This window comes from Esox lucius, chromosome 7 (assembly GCF_011004845.1).
Source record: "Esox lucius isolate fEsoLuc1 chromosome 7, fEsoLuc1.pri, whole genome shotgun sequence".
NCBI classification, from domain to species: Eukaryota; Metazoa; Chordata; class Actinopteri; order Esociformes; family Esocidae; genus Esox; species Esox lucius.
The window spans coordinates 47,341,122-47,367,601 of record NC_047575.1 but is presented as its reverse complement, the minus strand read 5'-3'; the positions used below and the strand labels follow the sequence as shown (position 1 = coordinate 47,367,601).

Below are 26,480 nucleotides of genomic sequence, written 5' to 3'. Positions count from 1 at the left end.
TCCAGTGCTGTCTGGACCAGGTTCATTTCGAGGACCTCTCCAGTTGTGCTCCAGGGAACTTTCAATGCTTATCTCGAAGGTCTACCGCACGTTCCATGCACTGTGCACATGCACTGTGAAGTGTGGGACCACATACAGACAGGTGTGTAATTTGCCTCAGTTGGACAGTCAAGCTCTAGATATGTCTATATATTCATTCATACACACAGGTGCTGGTCAGAAAATTAGAATATCATCAAAAAGTTTATTTATTTCAGTAATTCCATTCAAAAAGTGAAACTTGTATAATGTATACATTCATTCCACACAGACTGATATATTTCAAGTGTTAATTTCTTTTAATTTTGATGATTATAACTGACAACTAATGAAAACCCCCAATTTAGTATCTCAGAAAATTTGAATATTGTGAAAAGGTTCAATATTGAAGACACCTGGTGCCACACTCTAATCAGCTAATTAACCCAAAACACTTGCAAAGACCTTTAAATGGTCTCTCAGTCTAGTTCTGTAGGCAACACAATCATGGGGAAGACTGCTGACTTGACAGCTGTCCAAAAGACCACCATTGACACCTCGCACAAGGAGGACCAGACACGAAAGGTCATTGCTAAAGAGGCTGGCTGTTCACAGAGCTCTGTGTCCAAGCACATTAATAGAGAGGCGAAGGGAAGGAAAAGATGTGGTAGAAAAAAGTGTACAAGCAATAGGGATAACCGCACCCTGGAGAGGATTGTGAAACAAAACCCATTCAAAAATGTGGGGGAGATTCACAAAGAGAGGACTGCAGCTGGAGTCAGTGCTTCAAGAACCACCACGCACAGACGTATGCAAGACATGTGTTTTAGCTGTCGCATTCCTTGTGTCAAGCCACTCCTGAACAAGACACAGCGTCAGAAGCATCTCGCCTGGGCTAAAGACAAAAAGGACTGGACTGCTGCTGAGTTATGTTCTCTGATGAAAGTAAATTTTGCATTTCCTTTGGAAATCAAGGTCCCAGAGTCTGGAGGAAGAGAGGAGAGGCACAGAATCCACATTGCATGAAGTTCAGTGTAAAGTTTCCACAGTCAGTGATGTTTTTTTTGTATTGGTCTTAAGTAATATTCTAATTTTCTGAGATAGTGAATTTGGGGTTTTCATTATTTGTCAGTTATAATCATCACAATTTAAAGAAATAAACATTTGAAATATATCAGTCTGTGTGTAATGAATGAAAATAATATACAAGTTTAACTTTTTGAATGGAATTACTGAAATAAATCAACTTTTTGATGATATTCAAATTTTATGACCAGCACCTGTATATATATATTATATATATATATATATATACACACACACACACACACACAAATACATTATGAATTGTGTCTGTAAAACAACAAATTGTGGAAAAACTGAAGGGGTCTGAATACTTTCTGAAGGCACTGTATTTAAGCAACAAGGCATGAGATTATGCTGGACACAGCACTTCGCCATGGTACATTGGAAATATTCCTCAAACCCCCAAGCTGTCGCATTGCTATAACTAACTAGTTACCCAAACAATCAGAGCAGTGAAAAGTGATGTCATACCCATGGTATACCACAGCTATCGGCCAATCAGCATTCAGGATTCTAACCACCTGGTTTATAATACACTGTATTTGTCCTGTTTTTTTAAGCATCTTACAAACAGCCAATAAGTCAGCTGTTAAATATATTTGTTTGAAAGAATAACCATGCCATCCATAACGTCGGAGTAAATCTGTTCTGCAAAACAAAAACATGCAGATATTTCTAATGTGTTGCAACAGGCAATTATTAGGCAAAAAGTAGAAGAGGAAAACAAACAGGGAGGCGGGGCTTCAGTTAGCCACCATAACAGAAACATACGTTCTTTCGTCCAACTGGAATAAAACATGCTGCTTGTCCATGTAGAGGTAGAATCTGTCAGAGGAGAACCTTAACCAAGACCTCCCGGTTCTGTCTTCACCAACCTGTCCAAATGCAAAATGTTGTGCCTTGGATGGGAACACACAGGCAAATAGTGCTGGAGAGTTTTCCCACCATGTCAATCGTTGTGTAAACAAAAACGAGCAACTTGGCAAACAGGAAAGAGTAGAACGACGATCTCCTTTGCCTTGCACCTCCTGGGCGAGGGAGAGGGGGTGTGTCTGATGGCTTGCGGAGCTCAAACGGGTTTGGTTCTACTGTAGCCCCTTGGCCAGAGTCTGCTCCAATCAGAGGCTAGCTTTTGTTAGAGCGAAGCTTCCGGCGGAAGTACTCCGGCGCGGCCTCCATCAGCCAATCGGCGTCCACCAGGCACAGGTCCCTCATGTAGCACTTGGAGGTGTGCAGGAGCTCGTTGAAGACCACGTAGGCGGGCTTGGCCTGGAAGAGGACGGAGGACGGGTGGATGGCGACCGGCTGGTGGGCGTCCAGGGCCGTGTAGGTGCCATCGGGCTGCAGCTCGGCGGCGTTCACAAACAGGCCGTGGGCCAGGCAGCGACGCACCCTCCCCGTGTCCGCCCCACAGGACTCCAGCTTCACGCCCAGCTGTCACGCAGAGCACAGGATTTCACCGTTAAACCTGACAGACTACGGCCAGGTAAAGCCATGTGTGTATTTGCCCAGTAGCTTCGTGCAGGTGATATTTTATAAATAATAATGATGTTGGCAAAATATCTGATGTATTTGAGAATGTACAGTTTTCATTTCCTTGACGAACTGTCTTTTTTTTGCAGTACAGCCTACGGAAACGGTTTCCATACCTTGAGGCAGATCTCTCGGAGCTGTGCACGGACCTCGCCCACCATGCTCATGTTCCTGCTGTTAACAAAGTTCTCCCGACACCACTCCTGAGAAACAGAACGCAAAACAAACATGTCTGTATCAACCCTAAATCATCCCGATAAGCCAGTTTCCCAGACAACTTCTTATCTACGGTAGCACTGAAACCGTCCCCCATATCTCTGTCCACAAAACGACCCCCCCAGGTCTCCGTCCAATCAGAGCCCAAGTGCAGATTGTACAAAGACTCATACTTCCTGGTTGTCCACTAACCTTGTTGGCGTTGACCTTCTTGAAGGCTCTGTAGATGTTGAGCAGGGTCAAGTGATCTCCCTCGCTGGTGGTGAACTTCCTGCGTGCGGCGAGACACTCCTCTCGGCGCGCTGGTGGATTGTAGAGGACCGTGTCGACCGACAGGAGAGACACAACGGTCAGCACCTCCTCAGAACACTGGAAGTCAGGTGACAGCAGGATAGTCTGTAAACACACACACGAGAGAGAGAGAGAATACAGTATTTATTGGTTGTTGTGGATCAATTCAAAGACCAATAAAGGGTCCTTTTCATGTGTCCCTGTCAGTCTTACCTTGGCATATCGTGGTTCCAAGGGGAAGCTGGCCATCTTCTTACCCAATGAAGTGAGGACCACCTTCTCCTCTTTCTCCTCTACAGCCCCTAGAAGCTCCAACTGCTCCAATGCCGTGCGCATGGCCTCTGAAGAGACAGAATCCTTTTTATTACACAATGTCATCACGGCGAGAACAACTCCAACCAAACAAGCCGACCACTAACTCTGATCTGGGTCGATAACGCCTCAGAAGACTTGAATGTTAAAGAGAACAACTCGGACCAAACAAGCCGACCACTAACTCTGATCTGGGTCGATAACGCCTCAGAAGACTTGCATGTTAAAGAGAACAACTCGGACCAAACAAGCCGACCACTAACTGTGGCTTGGAACCCTCACCAGGGGAAGGTTTGGACATGAAGTCAAAGTTCATCACGTCAGGAACGCCCAGAGCCAAGAGCTGCAACATGACGCTGGCCAAGTTGCATCTGCCGAGAGGAAACAGAACATCCAGTCTTAATGAACGACACACGAAGCAGCAGAAACGGCGGCATAATCTGGGTCATGTTCATTAGCACACACCGCAGCAGCATATTTTGGAGAATGAAAATGAGAGCTTCCTATTAGATGTATGTTAATAGAACCACTAGGTTCTCTTATAAGAGGTCAACAGTGACTGTTAGAACTGGCTTTATCTTCTCACTGACTCCAAACAGCCCATATGGTGCTGGCTATCTGTATCTCTGGCTCAGTCGTAAGGATCTAACCGTGTGTGTGTGTGTGTGTGTGTCCTACCTCTGTATCTCTGGAACTGTCATGGGGATCAGGTTGTCAAACTCGTCTTCGGTATAAAGGCGATACACAGAACCCGAGTCCTCTCTGCCAGCCCTTCCTGCCCTCTGCCACGCCTGGGCTTTAGATATCCGCTGCACAGCTAACACCTCCAGACCACTCTCTGAGGACCGGACACACAACCAGAAAGAATAACCAGGACCACAATGAACTGTAAAAAAAATTAAAATAAAAAGAAATAACCTTGTGAGAGTTCGTCAGTGAGCAGTTTTACCTGGGTTGAAGCGTTTAGCTTTCACCATGCCTGTATCTATAACGAATTTGATTCCAGAGATGGTGATCGACGTCTCAGCAATGTTGGTTGAGAGGATAACCTTCCTACAACCCTAAAAAAGAGGAGGATCATTTTATAAAGCGGGGGGGGGGGGGGGGGGGGGGTTAATGAGTAGGATATTAAGTGGAAGTTGTCTACCTTAGCTGCCGGCTGGAAGACCCTGAGCTGCTGAGCAGGGGGCAGGGAGGCGTAGAGGGGGATCACTGTCATGGGGCCGCAGCTGTCAGGGAGGTGCTTGGCGATGTCACGGCAGGTACGGGCCAGAGCCTCGATCTCCTCCTGGCCCGTCATAAACACCAGGATGTCGTGTGACACAGGGGCTTCCTGTAAGGACGCATCACATCCTGTCAGTAATCACTACTGATTTGGAATCATGCGTTCCAGTTGGGTTCACACGGCGCCAGCGAGGTCAGCAGAAAACGGAAGCATCCAGTAGTTTTTCAGGGAAAAGCAGAGAGGAAGGCGAAGCCTGAAAACCGGATGCTTCTGGTTTCTGTGGACCTCGCTGATGCAAGCAAGTTTATTTATATAATTCATACATGTGCTTTACCAAGTAAAATTAAGAAGATTTGACTAGGTTAAACAACGTAAGCCTGGTGGGTTACGTTGTTTAACCCCGCCAGCTGTCTTTGAACTACTCATTAATTCTGCTTATCTGAACATAAAAGTGGTACCAAAACAGAGGTCCAAGAAAAGAAGAGAGATGCGCCACACCAGGTTTAGTTAACAACTAATTTTCATAGGTAGTCCCCCGACAGGCGAACGGATAAACATGAAAACAACATGAACAAACATACAAGCAACATATACAAGAGATTCAAATCAGATGTGCAGAAATAAGGACATATTTGTAGCCAGCAGTCGAAGCCAATCCTTCTCCGTGACGCTTCCATCTCCAACCTGAAGCAGGGCCTGACGGAGCTCGGCCTGCCTACCTGATGGATCTGGAAGACAGAGACCAGCGCTGCCTGTAGGTAGTCGGACTGAGGTGTCTTGGTGTAGTAGATCTGGATGGGATGCTGCCTTCCCTCCAGGTACAACACAGGGGATTTGTTGAAGTACTGAGAGAACAGGTCCACGTCCATGGTGGCCGACATCACAATCACCTGGAATGGTTCGGCGTGGAGGAAAATATATGTCACATTTATTCATACAGCTTTGTTCATCTTTAAAAATCAGCAACTTGTTACATAAGTAAGAACAAGACAATAGGATGGTTTAAATAATCAAATACACGTCGTTAGAGACCGAGCCTGATGTTAGAGACCGAGCCTGATGTTAGAGACCGAGCCTGATGTTAGAGACCGAGCCTGATGTTAGAGATTGAGCCTGATGTTGCACTATTGTTTAAGATGGAGTTGCAGGTAGCCTATTGATATGCCAATAAAATAAAGGCTGCTGGTTCGAGGTAAAAAAAATATATATATATATGACACATAACCTTTAAAGTTCCTATAAGTTTTGATTCCAGACAGCAGAGGACAGTAGTAACCTGCCTTGAGGGGGATCTTGTTCTGCTCCCTGCGTTTGCGCTGGGCCGCCTTCACCACTCCGAACAGGACGTCGGTGTGCACCGTGCGCTCGTGGGCCTCATCCAGCACCACCGCCGTGTAGCGCAGCAGCAGCGGGTCTCCGATGGCCTCCCGCAGGAGCATCCCATCCGTCATGTACTTCAGCTTCGTCTCCGAGGAGGTGACATCCTCGAAACGCACCGTGTAGCCGACCTGGAAAGCATAACAGGGTTTTCCGGTTGGGCCCTGCCTTGATGGTTTGGAGACGGTGACAGTCCAGTCCTGTTTGGAACCCTTAAGAGGGCACTAAAAACAACCCTTTCACTGCTGTTTGGTAAGTGCTTTTACACACAGAATTTTAAAACAAACTGCAACATAAACACTTATGTTTTTGACATACAAGCTTCCCCAGTTGCGTTCCCTTCTCCTCGGCCACCCTTGACGCCAGGGAAATGGCGGCCACTCTGCGGGGCTGGGTCACTGCGACAATCCCTTGACGCCCGATGCCTGCTTCATACAGGTACTGAGGGATCTGGGTGGTCTTCCCAGAGCCAGTCTCACCTGCCAGTCAAGTCATCACAAGACACAGGTTCAGTGTATTATACAGTTATTACTGTTTAATACACATTCTGGAGTGTTCAGTGACTGCGGAAAGTATCCACACCCCTTGACTTTCTCTAAATTCTACTGTGCTATAAGACACCAATTATTTAGGAAACATTTTACACACAATACCCTAGATTGACAAAGCTAAAACACGTTTTTAGAAATGCCTGAAAGTTTGAGAGACATAACGAAAGGCAGTTAACGGAGTTGTTTCAATTTACTTGTGAATATGCTATGGTGTGGCACAGAGGTGGAGCGTAAATGGGAACGCGGCAGTGTACGTCTGTGTGTTGCCAGATGGGACAGTATTCCGCATAATTGGGCTATTTTTAATGTTTTTTTAAAGGTTTTTATGTGGAGCCCGCAGGGGGTTTGGGCTTATATTGTCAGTGAATCTGTGGGGAGAATAGTACTGAATATTTATATTATATGCCTATATATTATATGAACCAAGACCTTTGCGATGAGGGGGGGCTCCGCGGCTAAGGTTCGAGAAAGCTAAGCTCCGCCACAGATGCGTTTGCTGCCGAAAACGTTCCCCAAGCCGACCGGGCTTTTAACTGGTCGATCAGTACAGCATCCTTTGAGCTAAACTGAACGTTCTCGACAGTAAGAACTACCCAAACGCAGCCCTGAGTTACACGAGTACAGCTCGCTCATTGGGTGACCTAGGTTCAACAATATATCTCACGTGTGGTGGCTTTAGCAAGAACTTTTAAACAACTTACCTATCAAGACGGCATTATGAAGCTGTCTAAGTTGGTTAACGAGTTGAGACTTTGCCTGGTAAATCGGAAGGTTTTTTCTTTGCACGTCTATTGGTACCGATGCATTTCCCTTTCTAGGTAGCAGCATACCAGGTTTCTTGTCAAGACGGAAAAACGGAGACCCCGGCTTAAATTTCTTCGCCGGTGGATGATCGGGGTCGTGGGGCATGGTCTAGAAATCGCCGCTTTACGAAATAAATCTTTAGCTGTATTCTTAAGCACCGTGTAAAACACATAAACGAAAGGAAATGTGTTATGGTCTAAAACAATCAAGCCACAATACGGTTGTTTACCTAATCAAAACAGCGAAACCTTTCCCACGTGGTAAGACCAGTCGCATGAGTTTGACGTCGACCTTTGCCCCTCCCCCAATATTACAAGGCGTAACCGAAACGGATGAACGCCGAATCTACCAAATGTCACATGTTGTCATGAATATGCTGGAATGTACAGGCGCCGGGATATCCTGTGCACTGTGATCTGATGTGACATATTTCCTGTTAAGCCATACTAATACGCCTAAATAACATATCTGCCATCTGTTCACGTGAAACATAATCTATTGCCTCCATATTCGCTACGTACGCACAATTTTGTATTATTTATAGATTTTTATAGATTTTATTACTTCATTATTCCTATAAATACTTTATTTAAAGTTATATGTCAGAATTTATTTATTCTGACTTATAACTTAAAATGCCTAATGAGTTTAACTGTTGTACCGTTTTACCCCTCCAAAACTCAAAGCTTAATTGGTTTTAAAGTAATCTCTCATGAACATTTTGTAGTGGACAGATTGAACAGGTAATAACTATTTTCTTTTTTTTACAGAACTGAAGAGTTTTCTTCCCTGCATAAACATGATTCGTCTTGCATCAATGTTGTGTAAAACACCCCTGTCGTTTTATCTCAGAATTGCCATAATTGAATGAGCACCTCTGCAACCCTGTTTCAACCCAAACTGCATTGTGAGCTTCACAAAGCAGAAATGCAGAAATGTATGGCAGTACTATTCGAAAAACATTTGTATCCAAAGCTAACAACCAAACACTCATAACCTATCGAAGGAACAACATTCCTGGATCTCTGAGTAATTGAATGAAGTAATATGGTCTGATATTTCACCCTATTTCCTACATACGGATTTGCGTCCGGTGAAAGCCAAAGGACGTCTTAAGTCTACAGTGACTGCTGCCAGCTATTGTACACAGTGAGGGATCTGTAATGGCATGGGCAGACGTCTCGTGGGAGTCATTGTGTCAGATGATTGCTCTGCATGGTCGTATAACCACCCAGGAATATGAGGCCATTTGAACAGGAACATGAGCATCCTACAGTGAAAACAGTGTTCCCTCATAATGTTCCAAAACACCGGATCTGAAGAACGGTGCAGTACAACAGTACACACTTTTCTGGACTTGTTTAGCTCGCATTCCAGCCGGGATAGATTAGATTCAACTTTATTGTAATTGAAGAAGTACAAGTACAGTACAACAAAATGCAGTTCGTGTCTAACCAGAAGTGCAAATAGAAGAGGGCAGAAAATGTACAAGTATTAAGTATATGTACATTACCAGTGGTGGTGGGACACCAACCATAGTTGGGGACAGGAGTGACAGGAGCTGTTCTGAAGGCAAAGCGTGGCCCGACTCCTTGCTAGGTATGTGATATGAATGTATTTCTAGGTGTTTCAGTAATGCTTTCACATATCCCTGTTCCCTCACGAAAAACCACATGTTGTTTTCAATCACCAGTCACTCATTCACTGAGTAGAAATAAGTAGTAGTGATTATGCAGTGATCCAGTGAAAGCCAGAACAGTCAGCATGTATCCTATTGAAACACATGTCTTTCCCTGATGAAAGGCTCACAGTCTACATGGTTTTGCCTATGTTCTTTGAATGATTCCAGCCTAACCTACTTCAGCCAGTTTCTTTCAGTCATAAGATCTTAGTTAAAAAGAGTTCCAAAATGTCTGTTCTGTTGTCCACAATGGCAAACTATTGTCATTATCAGGTGGGGCCCTTCTTGGTTATGGAACCCCTTTGGGTTCCATTTTGTAGTACAATAATATTGCTTATGTGTGAATGTAATAAATGTGTTATGCATTTATAGGAAGGTGATTTCCTCGTTTATTAATTTGGAATGCAAATTCATAAACAAAAACTATTAACACTTGAATTTAAAGTTCAATAATATAATATCCTCATAAAGGAATGGCAATGAGAAGAGATCATAGTATTATTTAGTAACAGTAAAATAATTGACTCACATTGATCTAGGCATTTTCATCTGACAGTATATGGACAAAACATGATTCAAATATGTTTTTCTGTCACGGTTGATGAGGCAGGACAGAAACGCAAGGAGAATGGAGGACATTTAATAATAAAACTTGAATTATAACAAAATAAACACTACACAACTAGACAGATAAAACAACCAAAACAAAAAGCATACAACAAACAAAGACCAAGCAGATGCACTGGGAAAGGAGGAACTTTACACAGTGACAGTGATTCCTGCTGTGCCAGATATGACATGTGTTGAGGACATTTCATTACCATTCATAACCAGATCAAGGGTCAAAATGTTCATAAAGAAGTTAGCTGAAACTCCATATTTCTCCATGTTTCCAGAGCTGTGTATGAAGGTGTGGAAAAATGCACATAAGATAGACATTCCTAAAAAGAACATCCAATACAATACAATGAAAAGAGATCCAACAGTACATGAACCATCCGCATTCTCAAGTTAGAGATGGAGACCCAACTTGGATGCTATTCTGTAGCGCTGTAACACATTTCAGCAGTCCATAAACTCAACAGACTGACATTATGGAGTGCACCTTCAGCTTGGCAGTGGCCAATGTGTTTGGGCCATGTGCAACTGACAGGTGACAATTAATCCGGAATCAATAGGGTTCTGCCTGGAACAGAAAAGGGTTCTCTCTGGAACTACAACCCTAAAACCCTTCCCATGCACTCCAATCTGCCACTCCATGTCTTTTGGCCACCCAACCTTCACTGGTGGGCAGCTCTGCCAAGGTCCCCTTGAAGCCAGAACAGCAGAATCCCTGCCAATCCTTGACCCCCCCCCACCCCCAGCACCCAAAAAAAAGAAAAAAAAAGGCATTGACTTTGCCAATGGCTTCGATGAAGGAAAGTATATCACTTCCAATTGTCAGATTGTCAGGTTGGTTTTCCAAGACACCTTAAGAGGAATGCACTTATTTTAAGTCGCTCTTGATAAGAGTGTCTGCTAAATGACTAAAATGTAAACCTAAAATAAAAATAAAAGGTTTCTACCCACATATACACACCGTGAGAATTGTACTTGTATGGATACTGCTAGTGACAACATACAGTGCCCTCCACAAATATTGTATTTATTATCCTCTTGATCGTTCATTCAAAATATAAACAGACATCTACCCTGGAGTGCGTTGTATAGACACAGACCACCCAAAATGTACACAAAGTACAACGTACAGTAGAATGTAGCTGCAGTAAATACGAGGTTTAAATATACTAAATCAACATGAGGAGCGCAGTCTCGTCTCTGTGGCACCAATCGCCTGAAGGCAGCACCACAAGGGCAGAAACTGTCATTGTCGGGCGTAATTTTGGTCCTGTTTAAGCTACCGGGGGATTACTTTTGAAAAAGCATGTGACAAGCGTGGGTGGGAGCCACGAACAATGTTTCCCGGGATCATGCCCGGCAGGACAATTACGGCGATTACCAAGAAGCCACATCAGTGGTAGGACCCCTGCCCACCAGTCCTCACTGTGTAGGACCCCTGCCCACCAGTCCTCTCTGTGTAGGACCCCTGCCCACCAGTCCTCTCTGTGTAGGACCCCTGCCCACCAGTCCTCTCTGTGTAGGACCCCTGCCCACCAGTCCTCTCTGTGTAGGACCCCTGCCCACCAGTCCTCTCTGTGTAGGACCCCTGCCCACCAGTCCTTCCTGTGTAGGACCCCTGCCCACCAGTCCTCTCTGTGTAGGACCCCTGCCCACCAGTCCTCTCTGTGTAGGACCCCTGCCCACCAGTCCTTCCTGTGTAGGACCCCTGCCCACCAGTCCTCTCTGTGTAGGACCCCTGGCCACCAGTCCTCCTTGTGTAGGACCCCTGCCCACCAGTCCTCCCTGTGTGGGACCCCTGCCCACCAGTCCTCTCTGTGTAGGACCCCTGCCCACCAGTTCTCCCTGTGTAGGACCCCTGCCCACCAGTCCTCTCTGTGTGGGACCCCCTGCCCACCAGTCCCTCTCTGTGTAGGACCCCTGCCCACCAGCCCTCTCTGTGTAGGACCCCTGCCCACCAGTCCTCTCTGTGTAGGACCCCTGCCCACCAGCCCTCTCTGTGTAGGACCCCTGCCCACCAGTCCTCCCTGTGTAGGACCCCTGCCCACCAGTCCTCCCTGTGTGGGACCCCTGCCCACCAGTCCTCCCTGTGTGGGACCCCTGCCCACCAGTCCTCTCTGTGTAGGACCCCTGCCCACCAGTCCTCCCTGTGTAGGACCCCCATTGAGGGATGACGGCACAAGTACAAGAGCCCCTCCCACTGGTGTGGCTTCCTGGTAATCTCTGTAATGTTGTCCTGCCACCTGGGGTCGTGGGAGGCAACAGTTCCTTGGGAATCTGAATGATTCAGCGGAACTAACAGCGCAGCCCTCCGTCTTGGTGGGTTGGGGTGGGGTTTCCTGTGTTTAGAGCAGGGGCAGTCTCCGCCATTGGCACATGGTGTGCCAGGATGTTTCACAACATTAGTTTCTTTGTAGGAACTGCACAAACCTGTTCCATCTTGCCAATGCGCGCTCACTGAGCTTGATTTCAATCGATTGGAAGTATGTGATCAGCTTGGAGAAGGCAAAGGGCAAAGTATTTCAGATATGCCTGTTTTGGGTTTTAAGAGATTGCATTGTTGACTTTTTTTATTGACTCATTTGTTACTTAAACTCAGTCAATCAGTACACCTGAAGTATTTGAAAGTGTTTCATATCTATTAGACCCAGCCATGCACTGCAGATGACCTTTCACTTTTGAATAGGTAATCAGAAAACAGACCCTTTAGCGTATAATTGTACTATGTGTTCATAATACACAGCTACAAATATTTAATTGGTTTCTTTGGTAGAGCATGTAGCTCAGATGGCAGAGCATACAATTTAGTTAGTAGAGCATGTAGTTCAATTGGTTGTGTATGCAGTTCAGTTATTCCATGATGTAGCTACATACAGAGCACTGCTGTTGTTGTGTATGTTTAGGTTATGCCTGTATGTGCCTCCTATCTCTTTGAGCCACACAGGAAGACTGGGTCAGTGCAAGATAACTACATGCTTTAAGAGGGATGTTTGTAATGTCAATGGCATCTTAGTGAAGATGTCATTGTTTGCTTTGAGGACTGGGGACAAGTAATACCTAGGTACACACACTGGTATCTATTTGTTTTGGAGAAAGACAGAGAGAGATAAGTCCAGTGAATGACAGGGTGGTTTCGTACGGGAAGTGTGTGAGGGAGAAAGACCAACTACGAGGAAAGAGAGGGAGGAGAATCTGAGTCAGATAGAGAGCGAGAGTGAACCAGAGAGAGAGGAAGTATTTCACTGCAATTGAGATGTGTCAGCGTTTGGTAGGGTTGTGAGAAACAGAGAGAAGAGAGAGAGAAGAGAGAGAGAAGAGAGAGAGAAGAGAGAGAGAAGAGAGAGAGGAAGAGAGAGAGAGGAAGAGTGTCAGGGTCTGACTACATGTACAACAGTGTGACCAAAGGACCCTCCTCTTTCCAGGGCAGCAGCAGGATGAAGAGCTGCATCACCAACGCCGTCTCCAACTTTTTTTTCGAGTATGAGACCCCCCGACAGGTGCTGGTGCGCAGCAAGAGGGTGGGCGTGGTGTGCCGTCTGATCCAGCTCGGGGTCCTGGCCTACATCATTGGGTAAGAGCACTGGCTAAAGACTCTATTGTCAGGGCAATGGCAAACGTAAAGTGAGCAGAGAGCGGAGAGGTCGTGGTGTGAACTGGTCCGCTCGCCTGTTTCAGCTTGTTCACTTCAATGACCGAGACATTCCTCAGCTGCATAATGCATGACCCAACATTCGCCACAGTGCCTAGTGAAGGAATAACACACACCCCTTGGAAAAGTTACGTTTTGTGGCCTTAAATATTCATCTGAACAGGGGATTTAACATGCTTTTCTGCAAAAGAGGGTAAATGGGTGATTTATGACTATATAATGTATGTCTGCCATACATATTTATGTTAAGAAATATCTAAGCCACTGGATATCAGTTTGTTCCATTTATTAGTAGTCAAGTATGGTCATTAATATCTGGATGATGTATCATGTCACCCAGACGTTGCAAATTTCTGTTAATTGTATCTAACTGAGCTGCGGGGGGGGGGGGGGGGGGTTTCTGAGGGAAGTCACTCAGTATTGGAAGGCTGAAGACATTCAGTTATATTGCTACTAATAAACATGGCAAATAAACTGTATTTTTCTGAGTTAGATTATTGTGAAATATGGAAGAGAAAAACTCATGCTAAACTTCCTCATTCCTCTCAAGACCTATAACCCTGGGATATAATTGGATGTTCAAGTGGACATTTAAAAATGGCCAAATACTCTGGAATGGCTTTACAAAATGTGCAGTGTTCCTTCCCTGCTTCAATTATTTCACATTTAACAGGATTAGGATGAGCAAACTTGACCAAAACTCCCCAAATTACAATGGATATGTTGAAAATGATGTTGGCTGAATCTTATCCATTTTATTCACAATTGATAAGATGTTGGATTGAAAATATAACAACAGTCCTTGGATTCAAAGTCAGAATCCACAATCACAGTGAAAAATATTTGCAGGTGAGAAATCTGCCATTTTGTCCCTGAACAAGGCAGTTAACAAACATTCCCTCGGGTTGTTGCTGTGAATTATAACGTGTTCTTAGTCAAACTGCCTGGTAAAAAGAATGACATGGACTTAACTGGGGGTGGGACATAAGGTCAACGATGTAGAGGTGGTTTGATAAGGGGAGCTCTATCATATCACCCTCTAAGGAACAGATGTCTGGTTTTCATACTCATCACGACGTTATTGAGAATGACAACAGAACCTCTGCTTTGTATGCAGATGGATATAGATAGCTGTGTACAGTAACTAAGTGCCAGCTGTATTTGCATGGAGGGACAGTAAAATGAGAACACGCAATACAGATTGCAGTAAGCACAGAAGAATCAATGAGCTGGAGATTACCAACAACCAGGCCTTAGTAATTACCACCATTCCAGGCTAATGTAATTCACAGCTCACAGCGTACCTGCTTATTGGGCAACCTGGGTAGGTGGATCACACACCACCATGGCGTGCAGACATGCTGTCTCATGCTGGTTTACAAATAGTGTGACAATGAGCGAAGCAATTCCTTGGAAATAATGTTTTACTTTTTCACCATTTTATGTTGTACTTGGTACACTTAGATTACCAACAGACAGTGGCTGTTAGAACTGGCAGCAGTTTGCCTCTGGCCTTAGCCGTGGTGATACTAGTCATTTGGCCCAGACTAGAAAAGCCAACATCGTCGGGATCTCACTGTGTGAGCGCGCGTGTGTGTGTGTGTGTGCGTGTGTGTGTACGGTAAAGGTGTAGTTAGTTTAACACGAACCATGCATGTGTGTTGGAGTGTGTGCTTGCATGCCCACATGAATGCATGTGTGCTTCTGAACACACATCTCTTGGTGGTCAGACTTTTGTTGCGACAGGATTTGAATAGGCTGAGGCATTTTCCTACAGATAGTTATCAAACATGGTAAATTTACATACGACCTGTTTAAAATATGTGTTTTCAGATTTTTAGATAATAAAACCGGTTACTGATCGTGACGTTGCAAAAATGTCCTTCCCTGTTGAAAACACATGGGGGAAACTTCAATGGTGCCAGCTTCAAAGATTCAGTCATGCCAGAATCATAATAGCTCAGATGTGTTTTATAACTGTCCACCCTGTTTCTTTTTTTTATTATGATGAAACAGAGTGGACAGTTTTAAAATACATCTGAGCTATTATGATACAGCAAGCGTCATCTTATGAGGCAAACTGTTAGGATGCTTATCACAGTCCATCTTCCTCTTTTCACTGGTCTTTAATTCTAAAATGTAAGAAAAAACTTGTTCAAGATGATCACCACCCAAAAAAACATGTTCAAAGTGATCACCACCCAAGAAAACATGTTCAAGATGATCACCACCCAAAAAAACATGTTCAAGATGATCACCACCCAAAAACATGTTCAAGATGATCACCACCCAAAAAAACATGTTCAAGATGATCACCACCCAAAAAAACATGTTCAAGATGATCACCACCCAAAAAAACATGTTCAAGATGATCACCACCCAAAAAACATGTTCAAGATGATCACCACCCAAAAAAACATGTTCAAGATGATCACCACCCAAAAAAACATGTTCAAGATGATCACCACCCAAAAAAACCTGTTCAAGAGGATCACCACCAAAAAAACCTGTTCAAGGCAATCACCACCAAAAAAACATGATCACCACCCAAAAAAACATGCTCAAGATAATCACTACCCAAAAAAAACCTGTTCAAGGTAATCACCACCAAAAAACATTATTAAAAATAGGTTTATTTGTCTGGGTAACGGTTTAATGGGTGTGGCCACAGAAGCTTGTTATCTCCAGTCTTTTTAACAACATTATGCTATCCCTTGTGTGGTTCCCAAGCATCATTACAAGGACCCCTGACAGTACTTAGCCCATTCACAAGAGAGAAGATGAGAAAACATAAGACAACAAGTTAACTGGTCAAATGAACACGACTGGGTACGTCACAGGCTCCTACTGAAGGGCAAAATCCAGCAGTTTTTGTCAACCAAATAGGTTGAACAACGTAGCACAGTAGTCATTCTGTCAGGGGCAAAATCGTTTCCCAATCCCATCTCCCTCCTTCCGCTTTCAGGCTACATTAGCTCAGGCTGTGCTGGATGCGGATCTAGATGTGATTAGGAGCCTGTCCAGGACATTACAGCCATGGAAGACTTAGTGAGAGGTAAAACATCACTTGTAATTTCCTCATGTGATGAGACAGCCACAGGCATTTGTAGGGTCACAAACCAATCTACTTGAAAAACACTGTGCACTCAGAAAGTCTAATACACATCATAAAAGATCTGTCGGTCTGATTGTCCATTTAAGGCCTTTATTGACATTGTTTTTACATTGTCAAAGAAGTGGAAAATAATAATAACAAAGCTATAATAAATAGCAAAAATCGAAATAAAATAAACAAGTCTACAATTTTAAGTAAACATTCCACACAGGTTCAAAAGGGCATTTTATGTAGGCTATGTACAGTGTTGTTAACATGTTCATTGGGAACATAAATAAAGACATGAAAGTTGGGTAGATTTACCATAATGTTTGTGCTCTTCACTTTCCACTGCTGTGATTGAACGTTGAGGTGTATAGCAGATATGGAAGCTAATTTTTGATTTGATTGCAAACTCTTTTTGGGTCCATCTGATATGAGGGAAATATATGGCTCTAATATATGGCAGCGGGTTAGGAAGTGCAGCTCTGTTTCCACCTACCGTTGTGGGTCTTTGCACAGTGTGTTTTTCCTGGACCGTGTCAGCGTTCCCGGCCAAGAAGAGCAAATGTCACCCCCATGGCACTTTTCTTCTGCATGGGACGGGCTCAACTGGCTCAACTCTACTCGCCTCGACCAGCTCGACTCGGATCTACTTGCCTCGCCTCGGGTCGTTTTCTACTGCAGGTAGTAAATGACTGACTGTGGGCAAATCGGCTGGCGTAGTGTTTAGAGAAGCAGACTGCCACAATGGAGACCGGCTTTCGAATCCGGCAAGAGACAAGAAAGATAAGCCTGTGGTCTGGGTAATAAGGCTTTGGAACAAAGATCTAAAATCCACAAGTACCGATCGGCATTTGGGTCTTGCCTGTCAAAATGAACGTGTTAAATAGCACTAATGTGTTGAATAAGCCTATTGACCACTCAGCACTTGAATATGAACTATCATGACTTAATTATTTATGTGCACATTATGTTTTACACAGGGTTTACACTAGTGATGGCAAGTTCTTTCTACTGACTCAGATCTTGTCGAGTCGTTCGGTAAAAAGTTTTATTATTTCGAGTAATTTTGTTCATTTGAGTCAGTAATGCCTACAGAGTGCTTTACAAAGAAAAAGAAACCAGGCAGTCCTAGTTCAGCCGTCCCACAATAGAAAGTGTTTCCATCTCAAGACTTGAACACAGGTCACCCACATGAAAGGCTGTGTCATTAACCACAACACCACAGAGAAGTACACGTTGCTGCCTGTCAGTATAGCCTCTTGACTATATTAACACCCGGCATCTATATATCCTGTACAAATCCTCTTTTGCCACTGAAGATGAACTTTTCCATGCCAGAAACTGTCACAATATAACTGTATACAGTTTCAGTTAAGGCTTACCATAATGTAGATACTAACGGTTTTAGCCAGCGAAGTTTTCGTCTATACGGAAAAATTCATAATGTGTACTTCACTTTTCACCTGCGAAGAGATTCAAATGCTAGGACCAATAGTTCACCAGTCCGCTTCTCTAACCACTACGCTCAGTCAGTCAGTCAGTCGCTCTTCTTTGCCGGCTCCGCTTGCACGTTCCGGCAAAAATATTAAAATACAATAGCATAAAAACAAATACTCAAATGAAAACATCAAAACAACATCATAATAATAAAACATAGAATGACAAAATAGAAATAGAATTAAAGCAGGATAAAAACATAGAACTCTATAAAAGCAGTAAGGCTAAACAGTGTGGTTAAGTTTAAGTGCTCAGTCATAGGCACGTGAAAAGAGAAGAGTTTTTAACCTGGATTTAAAAATGTAGCCATTTGGAGCACTTCTAAGATCTTCTGGTAGATTATTCCAGTTGTGTGCAGCATAATTGCTAAACGCAGCTTCTCCATGTTTAGTTTAGACTCTGGGCTCTACTAGCCGACCTGTGTTCATGGATCATTCTTCAAACATATCAGAAATGTATTCGGGTCCTAAACCATTCAGAGATTTATAAACAAAAAGCACCACTTTAAAATCTATTCTGTAACTGACTGGAAGCCAGTGCAAAGATTTAAGAACTGGAGTGATGTGCTCTGTTCTCTTGCTCCTGGTTAACATTCTAGCAGCAGCATTCTGAATGAGTTGCAGCTGTTTTACAGTCTTTTTGGGGAGTCTAGTTAAGAGGCCATTACAGTAGTCAAGCTTCTCTTGGTATTTTTGGGACACCAAGCGCTTGATTCTGGTTATATTTTTAAGATGATAGAATGTTGTTTTGGTGACCGCTTTGATATGACTGTTGAACGTGAGGTCTGAGTCTATCAGAACACCAAGATTACACACTTGGTCCCTGGTTTTAAGGGCCTGAGAATCCAGCCTTTACTAATACTAAATATTTTATTTTTGTTGCCAAACACAATAATCTCTGTTTTATCTTGGTTTAGTTGTAGACCATTTTGGTTCATCCAGGTATTTATGTGTGTGACGGTGAGGAGACGGACAGCCCCGTCTTCTCCCGTTTTTACCGCTTTTCCTTTCATCCACGAACACAGACTTGTCTTGAGTCTTTGACCAGGTGTCACTCACACTTGGTCCCAATTCGGTCATTAGTATGTGTTTAAATGTTGCTCCTCTGCTCCCCTCATTTGTCGGTCATTGTTCCATGTCTTTGTTTGTTACTGTATGTGCTGAGTGTGCCGTTTTGGTTTGCACCTTTTGTTTCGTTTTGTGTTTCAAGTGCTCAGTGTTTATTTGATTCAATTGCAACATCAACTGCCATTCTGTCTGGGCCTGGTTCCTTCCTCTCCACCCCTACTGTGACAATGTTGTCTTTACAGAGACACTACAGTGAGTCTATTGAGCTGTTGTCATTTGGTTTGAGAGCTTTGTCAATATATTTGAGTATCATCGGCATAGCTGTGGTATTTAATGTTGTTGTTCTGTAGAATTTAGCCCAGAGGGACCATATAGAGATTGAACAGAAGTGGTCCGAGAACTGATCCCTGTGGAACTCCACATGTCAAAACCACCCTATCAGATTCATGATTACCAATGGTGACAAAGTAACTGCGGCCATCTAGATAAGATCTGAACCAATCAAGGACTGTCCCGGAGAGTCCTACCCAATTTTCAAGCCTATCTATAAGTGTTCTATGATCTACAGTGTCAAATGCTGCACTGAGATCTAATAGAACCAGAACTGTTATTTTATCTGAATCAGTATTCAGCCGTATATCATTCAAAACTTTAATCAGGGATGTTTCAAAACTGTGGTAAGGTCAGAAGCCTGACTGAAATTTGTCTAAGAGACCACTTGAGTTCACAGAATTGCTGAGTTGATTGAAGACAACCTTCTGAATGATCTTGGCTATAAAAGGTAGATTTGATACAGGTCTACAGTTGTTCATTATAAATGCATCCAGTGTTCTCTTTTTTAATAGGGGTTTAATGGAAGCTGTTTTCCAAGACGTTGAGAAAATGCCTAATTGCTTCACTAAAGAAACACGTAAATTCATTACATTTCACAGTGGATGTGCGTTCTGATGCTATCTGCTTTAGGGGGTTTGTAAGCTTGTCGACCATGGCAGAGTGTGGGTATTGTTGATATTCTTGTTGATCATTCCAGATAAATGTTGCTGTCTAGCCCTGGGTGAGTCATAGTTTATAGATGTCATAGTGGATTTGAAGTTTAGTTTTCCTACATTCTCTTTTCAGGGCGCTTACCATCATGTGGTTCTCCATGGTGTTTTCTGTTTGCTCATAGTTTTCTTTACCTTTACCAGTGCAACACAATCCATGACATTCAATATTTTGGCATTAAAATGATCCAGGAATACATCAACTGACTCTGCACTTATTGTTGGAGAAACAGTCATGGCTTCCATGAACTGAGCATTGGTACTCTCATTAATGTACATTTTCTTAACAGAAACAGAGTTTACTTAAACATCTGGGGTGATCAGTGATTCAAAAAAGACAAAGAAATGATCAGACAGGGCCAAGTCTTTATCCATGACAGAGGAAATATCGAGACCTTTAGAGATAACCAGATCTAGAATGTGGCCTTGAGTGTGTGTACGCTCTTTCACATGTTGAGTAAGATCAAAAGTGTCAAGTAGTGCAAAAAGTTATTTGGCATTATTGTCCGTATCATTATCTATGTGGATGTTAAAATCCCCTATAATAAACAAGTTAAAATCAACTGATATAACAGAGTAGTTCAGCTAAATCATCAATAAAATCTGCAGAATATCATGGAGATCTGTAAACATTAAAGAAAATGTTGGGGTACCCTTCAATGTAAAACAAAGGTTAGCTAGTTAGCTTTGCGGGGCTGTGGCCCGGATGAACTAGGCGCACCTAGTTTTGTCTTTCTTGTTTTTGTTGATTCCTTGTTACAATAGGCCTATGTTAAATAATTCTCTTTCAGTTTTTTTATTATTTGGTTGGGTCTAACTATGTTGATCGCCTAGGGTTCTGTATGTCTCTATGGGTGATAAGATAATACTGTAGCTACTTCAGCAAAATTCTGCATGCAAATCTCAACTGGGTTTTCGTACCATTTTGTTAAATGATAAGTTGGCCAACTTCTTTGTATCTTTCTCTCTCCATTAGGTCTTGGGATACAGCGTAGACAGCTTATTTGAATGTTCAGGAGGAAAAGGGTCTTTCCTTATTTGCCATTTTTGTTTCTTCTAACTTGATCGTTCTGTTCTCTAGCCTCATTCCAAAACACAAACTGCAAAGGAATTTAGTCATAGCTTGAGGCAGAAGTGGAGTTAAAATGTAGCTGTTTATAAAAAAAAAAACTTAATAACATCCAAACAAGACTGTGCGTGTTATTGTGTGCTTTTGTGTATGTGTTTGTGTACATGCTTGCCTGATACTTGAGTTCAGCTGTAAGGCCTTGTCAGGAAGTTGTTGTATTTGTGTTTACATACTGTATCTGGGCTTGATGTCTGGGGTTATGGCTTCACTCATCCTTTACCTAAAACAGTACTTGTTTCATACATCTTGTATATGTCATTTTAAATAACACCAATACTAGTTTTATACATCTTTCATGTGTAATTTTATTTAGACAGGACAATTTAATACACTATTAGGAGAGTTCTAAGCACACGTTTAGTAAGGCCGGTGGATCTTGTTACAGAGCATTATGGTTACTGAAGTTCAAAATGTAAGTTATATGGGAATAATGCAGAATATCGAAAATGTGTCCAAGTTTATAAGTCGCTTGAAGTTATTGTCGGAATGCCTCTGTAAGTGCAACTCAGCGCGAGATGCGTCGTCTGGTTATACGCTATTGCTGTCCCCATTTACGTCATTTGATTTAATTTTTTGGAGCGTTATGTTCGTGAAAAACTGATGTTCTGTCACAGCGAAAACACAACATCGGTAAAACCCATTCGATTATGGAATATGCCATATACAACGTTTGACTGGTACTGTCAGTTGTCAGGTATTACATTTAACTTTTTTCCAAAGACGGCTCGTTGGTTTGTGCAGTGTGTGGAATGTGACAATAGGAATGTATGGCATCAGTTTACGTTAGGAGTACTGTGCGCATTAAATCTGCTTCATTATACCCCAGCTCTGAGAATCACAAACATACGTCTGTGTAAAGACTGCAACAAGAAGTATATAAAGAGCATAAATCGACTGTAAGCCTCATTGTAATTGTGGCAGAATGAATTGAAATACACTGCTCAAAAAATTAAATACACTTAAATCACAAATCGGCTCTTGATTAAGGAAATATATTAAAGATCAAAACCTTTTCTGTACATTGTGTAATTTGTTGAGAACAACAAAAAGACACTGGAAACCAAAATCACCAACCAATTGAGGGCTAGATTCAAACACTAAAAATCTAAGTAAACAATTGAAATCCCAGGCTGTTCCAACTTGCTTGAATTTCATCACAGCAACTCATAATGTGACTCAGTGGTGTGTATGGCCCCCACATGCCTGTATGCACTCCCAAAAAAGTCTTGACATGCTCCTGATGAGATGGACGGATGGTGTCCTGGGGGATCTCCTCCCAGACCTGGATCAGGGCATCAGTGAGCTCCTGGGCAGTCTGTGGCAATACTAGGCAGCATCAGATGCACCGATGCATAATGTCCTGGAGGTTCTCAATTGGATTCAGGTCTGGGGAATGCGAGGGCCAGTCAATGGCATCAATGCCTTCATCATCCAGGAACTGCTTACACACTCTGGCCACATGAGGCCAGGCATTGGCCACTGGCCACTCTATACTGTAAATCATTCTGAATAAAAGCTTTTAAATGACTTCATTGTAAATGTTGAAAAGATCTTAAGATCTAGTCAAGCCCTCCTCCTGACACAACCCTCACGACAGAACCACCGTCCTTCTGATCCCGCCAGTTGTGATCGTCCTGATCTATTTACTTTAGTTTTGACTAACTTTGATGTCTTTATTTTCTTCTTTCGCTTAACGCGCTCAGAGGGACTGTTTCTGAAACCCGTACGTTCCTCCCCTGGCTACTATCTCCCAGGGACTTTAAGGTCCAGACTGTTATGAGATTTGTTGTGGTTTTATAAACACATCCGACTGACTGATGAACCCGACTGATGGTGTCCTCTGTGTCCTCCTCAGATGGGTGTTCATCTATGAGAAAGGCTACCAGTCTACAGACACGGCCGTGAGCTCCGTCTTCACCAAGATGAAGGGGGTCGGCTACACCAACGTGAATGGAGAGGAGAGGATCTGGGATGAGGCGGACTACGTCTTCCCTGTACAGGTGGGTCACAGGCTGAGGGTGGGGTGATCGAAGAGGAGGAAATGAACATTAGAGAGCGGGAGGTTTAGAGCATGGTGGCGACCTGATCGTCATCAGAAAGGGGGAAAACATGAATGGTTACTGATCCGGCATGTTGAGCAAACACAGAGACAGAAAGTAGACTCCCTGTAAACCGTGTGTTGCATTGTTTGTCCAAGTGTAGTCCGCTCAAAACCACTATTGCACCACAAACAGTAGTTGCTGTTGTGTGCTCTGAGAGGTGGGGCCATGGTGGATCTATTCAATAGATAACTGGTTTTATGTTCATGGTCAGAATGAGTGTGATTAAGAAAATAAAAACTCAACATTAATATTATTAATCAGGTGGTTTGAACTCTGTGTACTACTGGTAAAAGAAAATTCCTTTTAGTGTTCTATTTATGTTGGTAGGAGGTTGTTAATAGTAGTACATTATAGTTGTTAATAGTGGCAATAAGCCAACTAGGGTTTATTGTTGTATGGCCAACCGCTGCTTTGGACATAAGATCAACCCTTAGCTGTGGTAGATCGGTCATATATTACTCCTCCCTGTGCATTATACAGACTTACATGTACTCTGTGGTATCTGTAACATACATGTCCTCTGTTGTATCTGTAACATACATGTCCTCTGTGGTATCTGTAACATACATGTACTGTATGGTATCTGTAACATACATGTACTCTGTGGTATCTGTAACATACATGTCCTCTGTTGTATCTGTAACATACATGTCCTCTGTGGTATCTGTTACATACATGTACTGTATGGTATCTGTAACATACATGTACTCTGTGGTATCTGTTACATGCATGTACTGTGTGGTATCTGTAACATACATGTACTGTATGGTATCTGTAACATACATGTACTGTGTGGTATCTGTTAGATGCATGTACTGTGTGGTATATGTAACAGGCATGTACTGTGTGGTATCTATTACATGCATGTACTGTGTGGTATCTGTTACATGCATGTACTGTATGGTATATGTAACAGGCATGTACTGTATGGTATATGTAACAGGCATGTACTGTATGGTATATGTAACAGGCATGTATGTCACATGGACAGGAATGTATGCAGTCTCACATCTGTCTTTGTGTGATAAAATCCACTTCCTAATGTGGTCACAGTCAGTGACTTAGCATTGTGTGACAGATTTACGAAGTTGATTTCAGATACTTCCTTAAATGTCTGAGAGTCTGGCTTTGCACCAAGTCCTTATAAATCCTGGGTTATATATAACTCTACAGTTAATTTACAGTTCACATGAACCAAACCATGGCCGAAACCCGGGAGGAGGGCCAAACAAGGAAAAGGATAGAAAGGGGATTAGAAATGTGTAGAATTAAGGGGTATACTTTCACGTACATGTCATGGAGGGGTAACATGCAGGTCTGTCTGGAGCTCAAATGATTCCTGATTTCTCCATGTGACATTCTGTCATGACGACATTTATATGTGGTTTCTTATTCAGTTGGGACACAGTGTTGATCCTATAGGGATTGGAAGAAGGCCTGGTTCCACAGGTCACTGGATTTTATTTGGCTATTAACTCTGTCTTCTGTAGGATTTTTATGTTTAAAGATAATATTATCCTCTTTTTTCTGTGTTTGATTTGCTCTGTCTGTCTTCATCTGTCTTCGTCTGTCTCTCTCTCTTTTTCTGTCTCTCTGTATCAATTTCTCTCTACCTGTTGGTCTGTCTGTCTTGTCTATCTGTCTTTCTCTGACTCTCTGTCTGTCGATCTCTTTTGGTCTGTCTCTGTCTATATCTGACTCTCTCTGTCTCTTTTGGTCTGTCTGTCTGTCTATCTCTGTCTGTCTGTCTGTCTGTCACCACAGGGGGATTCGTCTTTTGTGGTGATGACCAACTACATCATAACCAAAGAACAGAAAATTGGAAAATGTCCTGAGGTAAGTCATTAGTGAAATCAGCTCAAAAAAAGGATTTAATTCCACTAATTATAAATTGTTTATTTAAAAAAACGGAGCCACCACAGACAAAACCAGAAGTGAACAAACTCATCGGCCAACAGACTTAGTTAAGGGCGTCGTAGTGACAGTTGTGTGCTTAGTTGTGTGACAGTGTGTGCTTAGAGAATTCCAATGTCAATAAAACCACTTGTTTACAGTGGAAGGTTCATCCTGAACAGATACCAGTTACCCAGGAGACCATGCATACTGATACAGTATGACTCATCAGAGAATGTATTTCAGATAGACCCAGCCAGGACACACCTGTGATTTCCTAACACACATTCCAACAATCCTTCCTCTGGATAATGTATGGAGAGACACATTCCATTCCTTGGAATAAGGAAGGGCTGAACAGCTCCTTGTCTTTTGTGTGTTAGGCCATAGCCTATTTGGGCGCGGGGTAAACACACACACACAGACACACACACACTTCAGTGCTTAATTATTAGGTCACATATAGCGTCTTACTCCAGCTTTTCAGACATTACATGTGTAAAAAGCACCTTCTCCTGACACAGCCCAGCTGCCCATAACAGCTGGGGCAGAGTAGTGTGATCACTATGCAGCCACCCTGCTTTGGTGGGGCGCTCCTGCGTTCTGGGAGTAGTGTGATCACTTGGATTTTACTTTGCTTTAGAAACTGTAACCTCAAGTTTCAAGTTTGTTTCAAAGTTTATTTGTCAAATGCACCTCACTCAAAACTTTTTTGGAAAGGAAAGAAAAAGTTGCAGCTGTATGTAACACTGCGCTAACAGCAGTTAAAAAGGGGACTGTAAACTAGCAGCATTATGGGTAGTATTATTGAACATGATAGATATGACAAGTATGGCAGTACTATATCTCACCTGAACAATGAGGGGCTCTAATACCATGTCCAGTCCTGGAGACTGAGTGGTCAGCACAGTCCAGGCCACACACACACACACGCACACCTCAGATCCACATTTGATTCCGTGTGTTTGTTTTAGATTCAGCATCCGAACTCGAAGAACTCCTGCAGTTCTGACTCGGACTGTGCAGCCGGAGGAACCGAACGTACGGGACACGGTAAAGTCTGGATGGCAGGGCAGTGTGAAACGGTCTGCTTCGCTAAATTCAGTGTTTCTCAACCTGTTGTCCACGGACGAGCTTCAGGTTGTGGCACATTGAGAAAGTACACTCTTTTAATATAATCCGGCCCCCCACCAGGAAAAAAACGCATATTTCTGCTTTGTTCCTGACAAAAGAGCCCACTTTTGCTGCACCCTGGTGTCACAGAGGTTGAAGGAACAGGGCTTCTCCA

General features: G+C 43.0%; 2 protein-coding genes across 7 annotated transcripts in view; one reads left to right on the top strand and one right to left on the bottom strand.

Annotated features, from left to right (window-relative positions):
* Positions 1–1,412: 1,412 nt before the first annotated feature.
* On the bottom strand, positions 1,413–7,518 carry dhx33 (DEAH (Asp-Glu-Ala-His) box polypeptide 33). Its single transcript, XM_010897025.4, has 12 exons — positions 7,311–7,518; positions 6,377–6,537; positions 5,962–6,189; positions 5,401–5,571; positions 4,604–4,789; positions 4,406–4,517; positions 4,135–4,294; positions 3,739–3,827; positions 3,358–3,485; positions 3,046–3,249; positions 2,754–2,840; positions 1,413–2,538 (listed from the first exon to the last, which is right to left on the bottom strand). Exons 1-12 carry the CDS (start codon positions 7,516–7,518, stop codon positions 2,230–2,232), a joined length of 2,043 nt encoding a protein of 680 aa, XP_010895327.2. The 3' UTR covers positions 1,413–2,229.
* A 5,294-nt stretch (positions 7,519–12,812) lies between these two features.
* Positions 12,813–26,480, top strand: part of p2rx1 (purinergic receptor P2X, ligand-gated ion channel, 1) — a 37,877-nt gene continuing 24,209 nt past the window's right edge. For 2 of the 6 annotated variants that reach the window (XR_829167.4, XM_010897026.5), the window contains exons 1-4: positions 12,814–13,283; positions 23,053–23,197; positions 25,064–25,135; positions 26,167–26,245. Coding sequence is in view for 5 of the 6 variants with exons in the window: in XM_010897026.5 (XP_010895328.2) it covers positions 13,096–13,283; positions 23,053–23,197; positions 25,064–25,135; positions 26,167–26,245 (484 nt within the window). In the remaining variant the exon portion in view is untranslated. Of the gene's footprint in view, positions 13,284–23,052; positions 23,198–25,063; positions 25,136–26,166; positions 26,246–26,480 lie in introns of all 6 variants that reach the window. The other 4 variants (XM_010897028.4, XM_010897027.3, XM_020048242.3 and 1 more) reach the window with 3 other exon arrangements.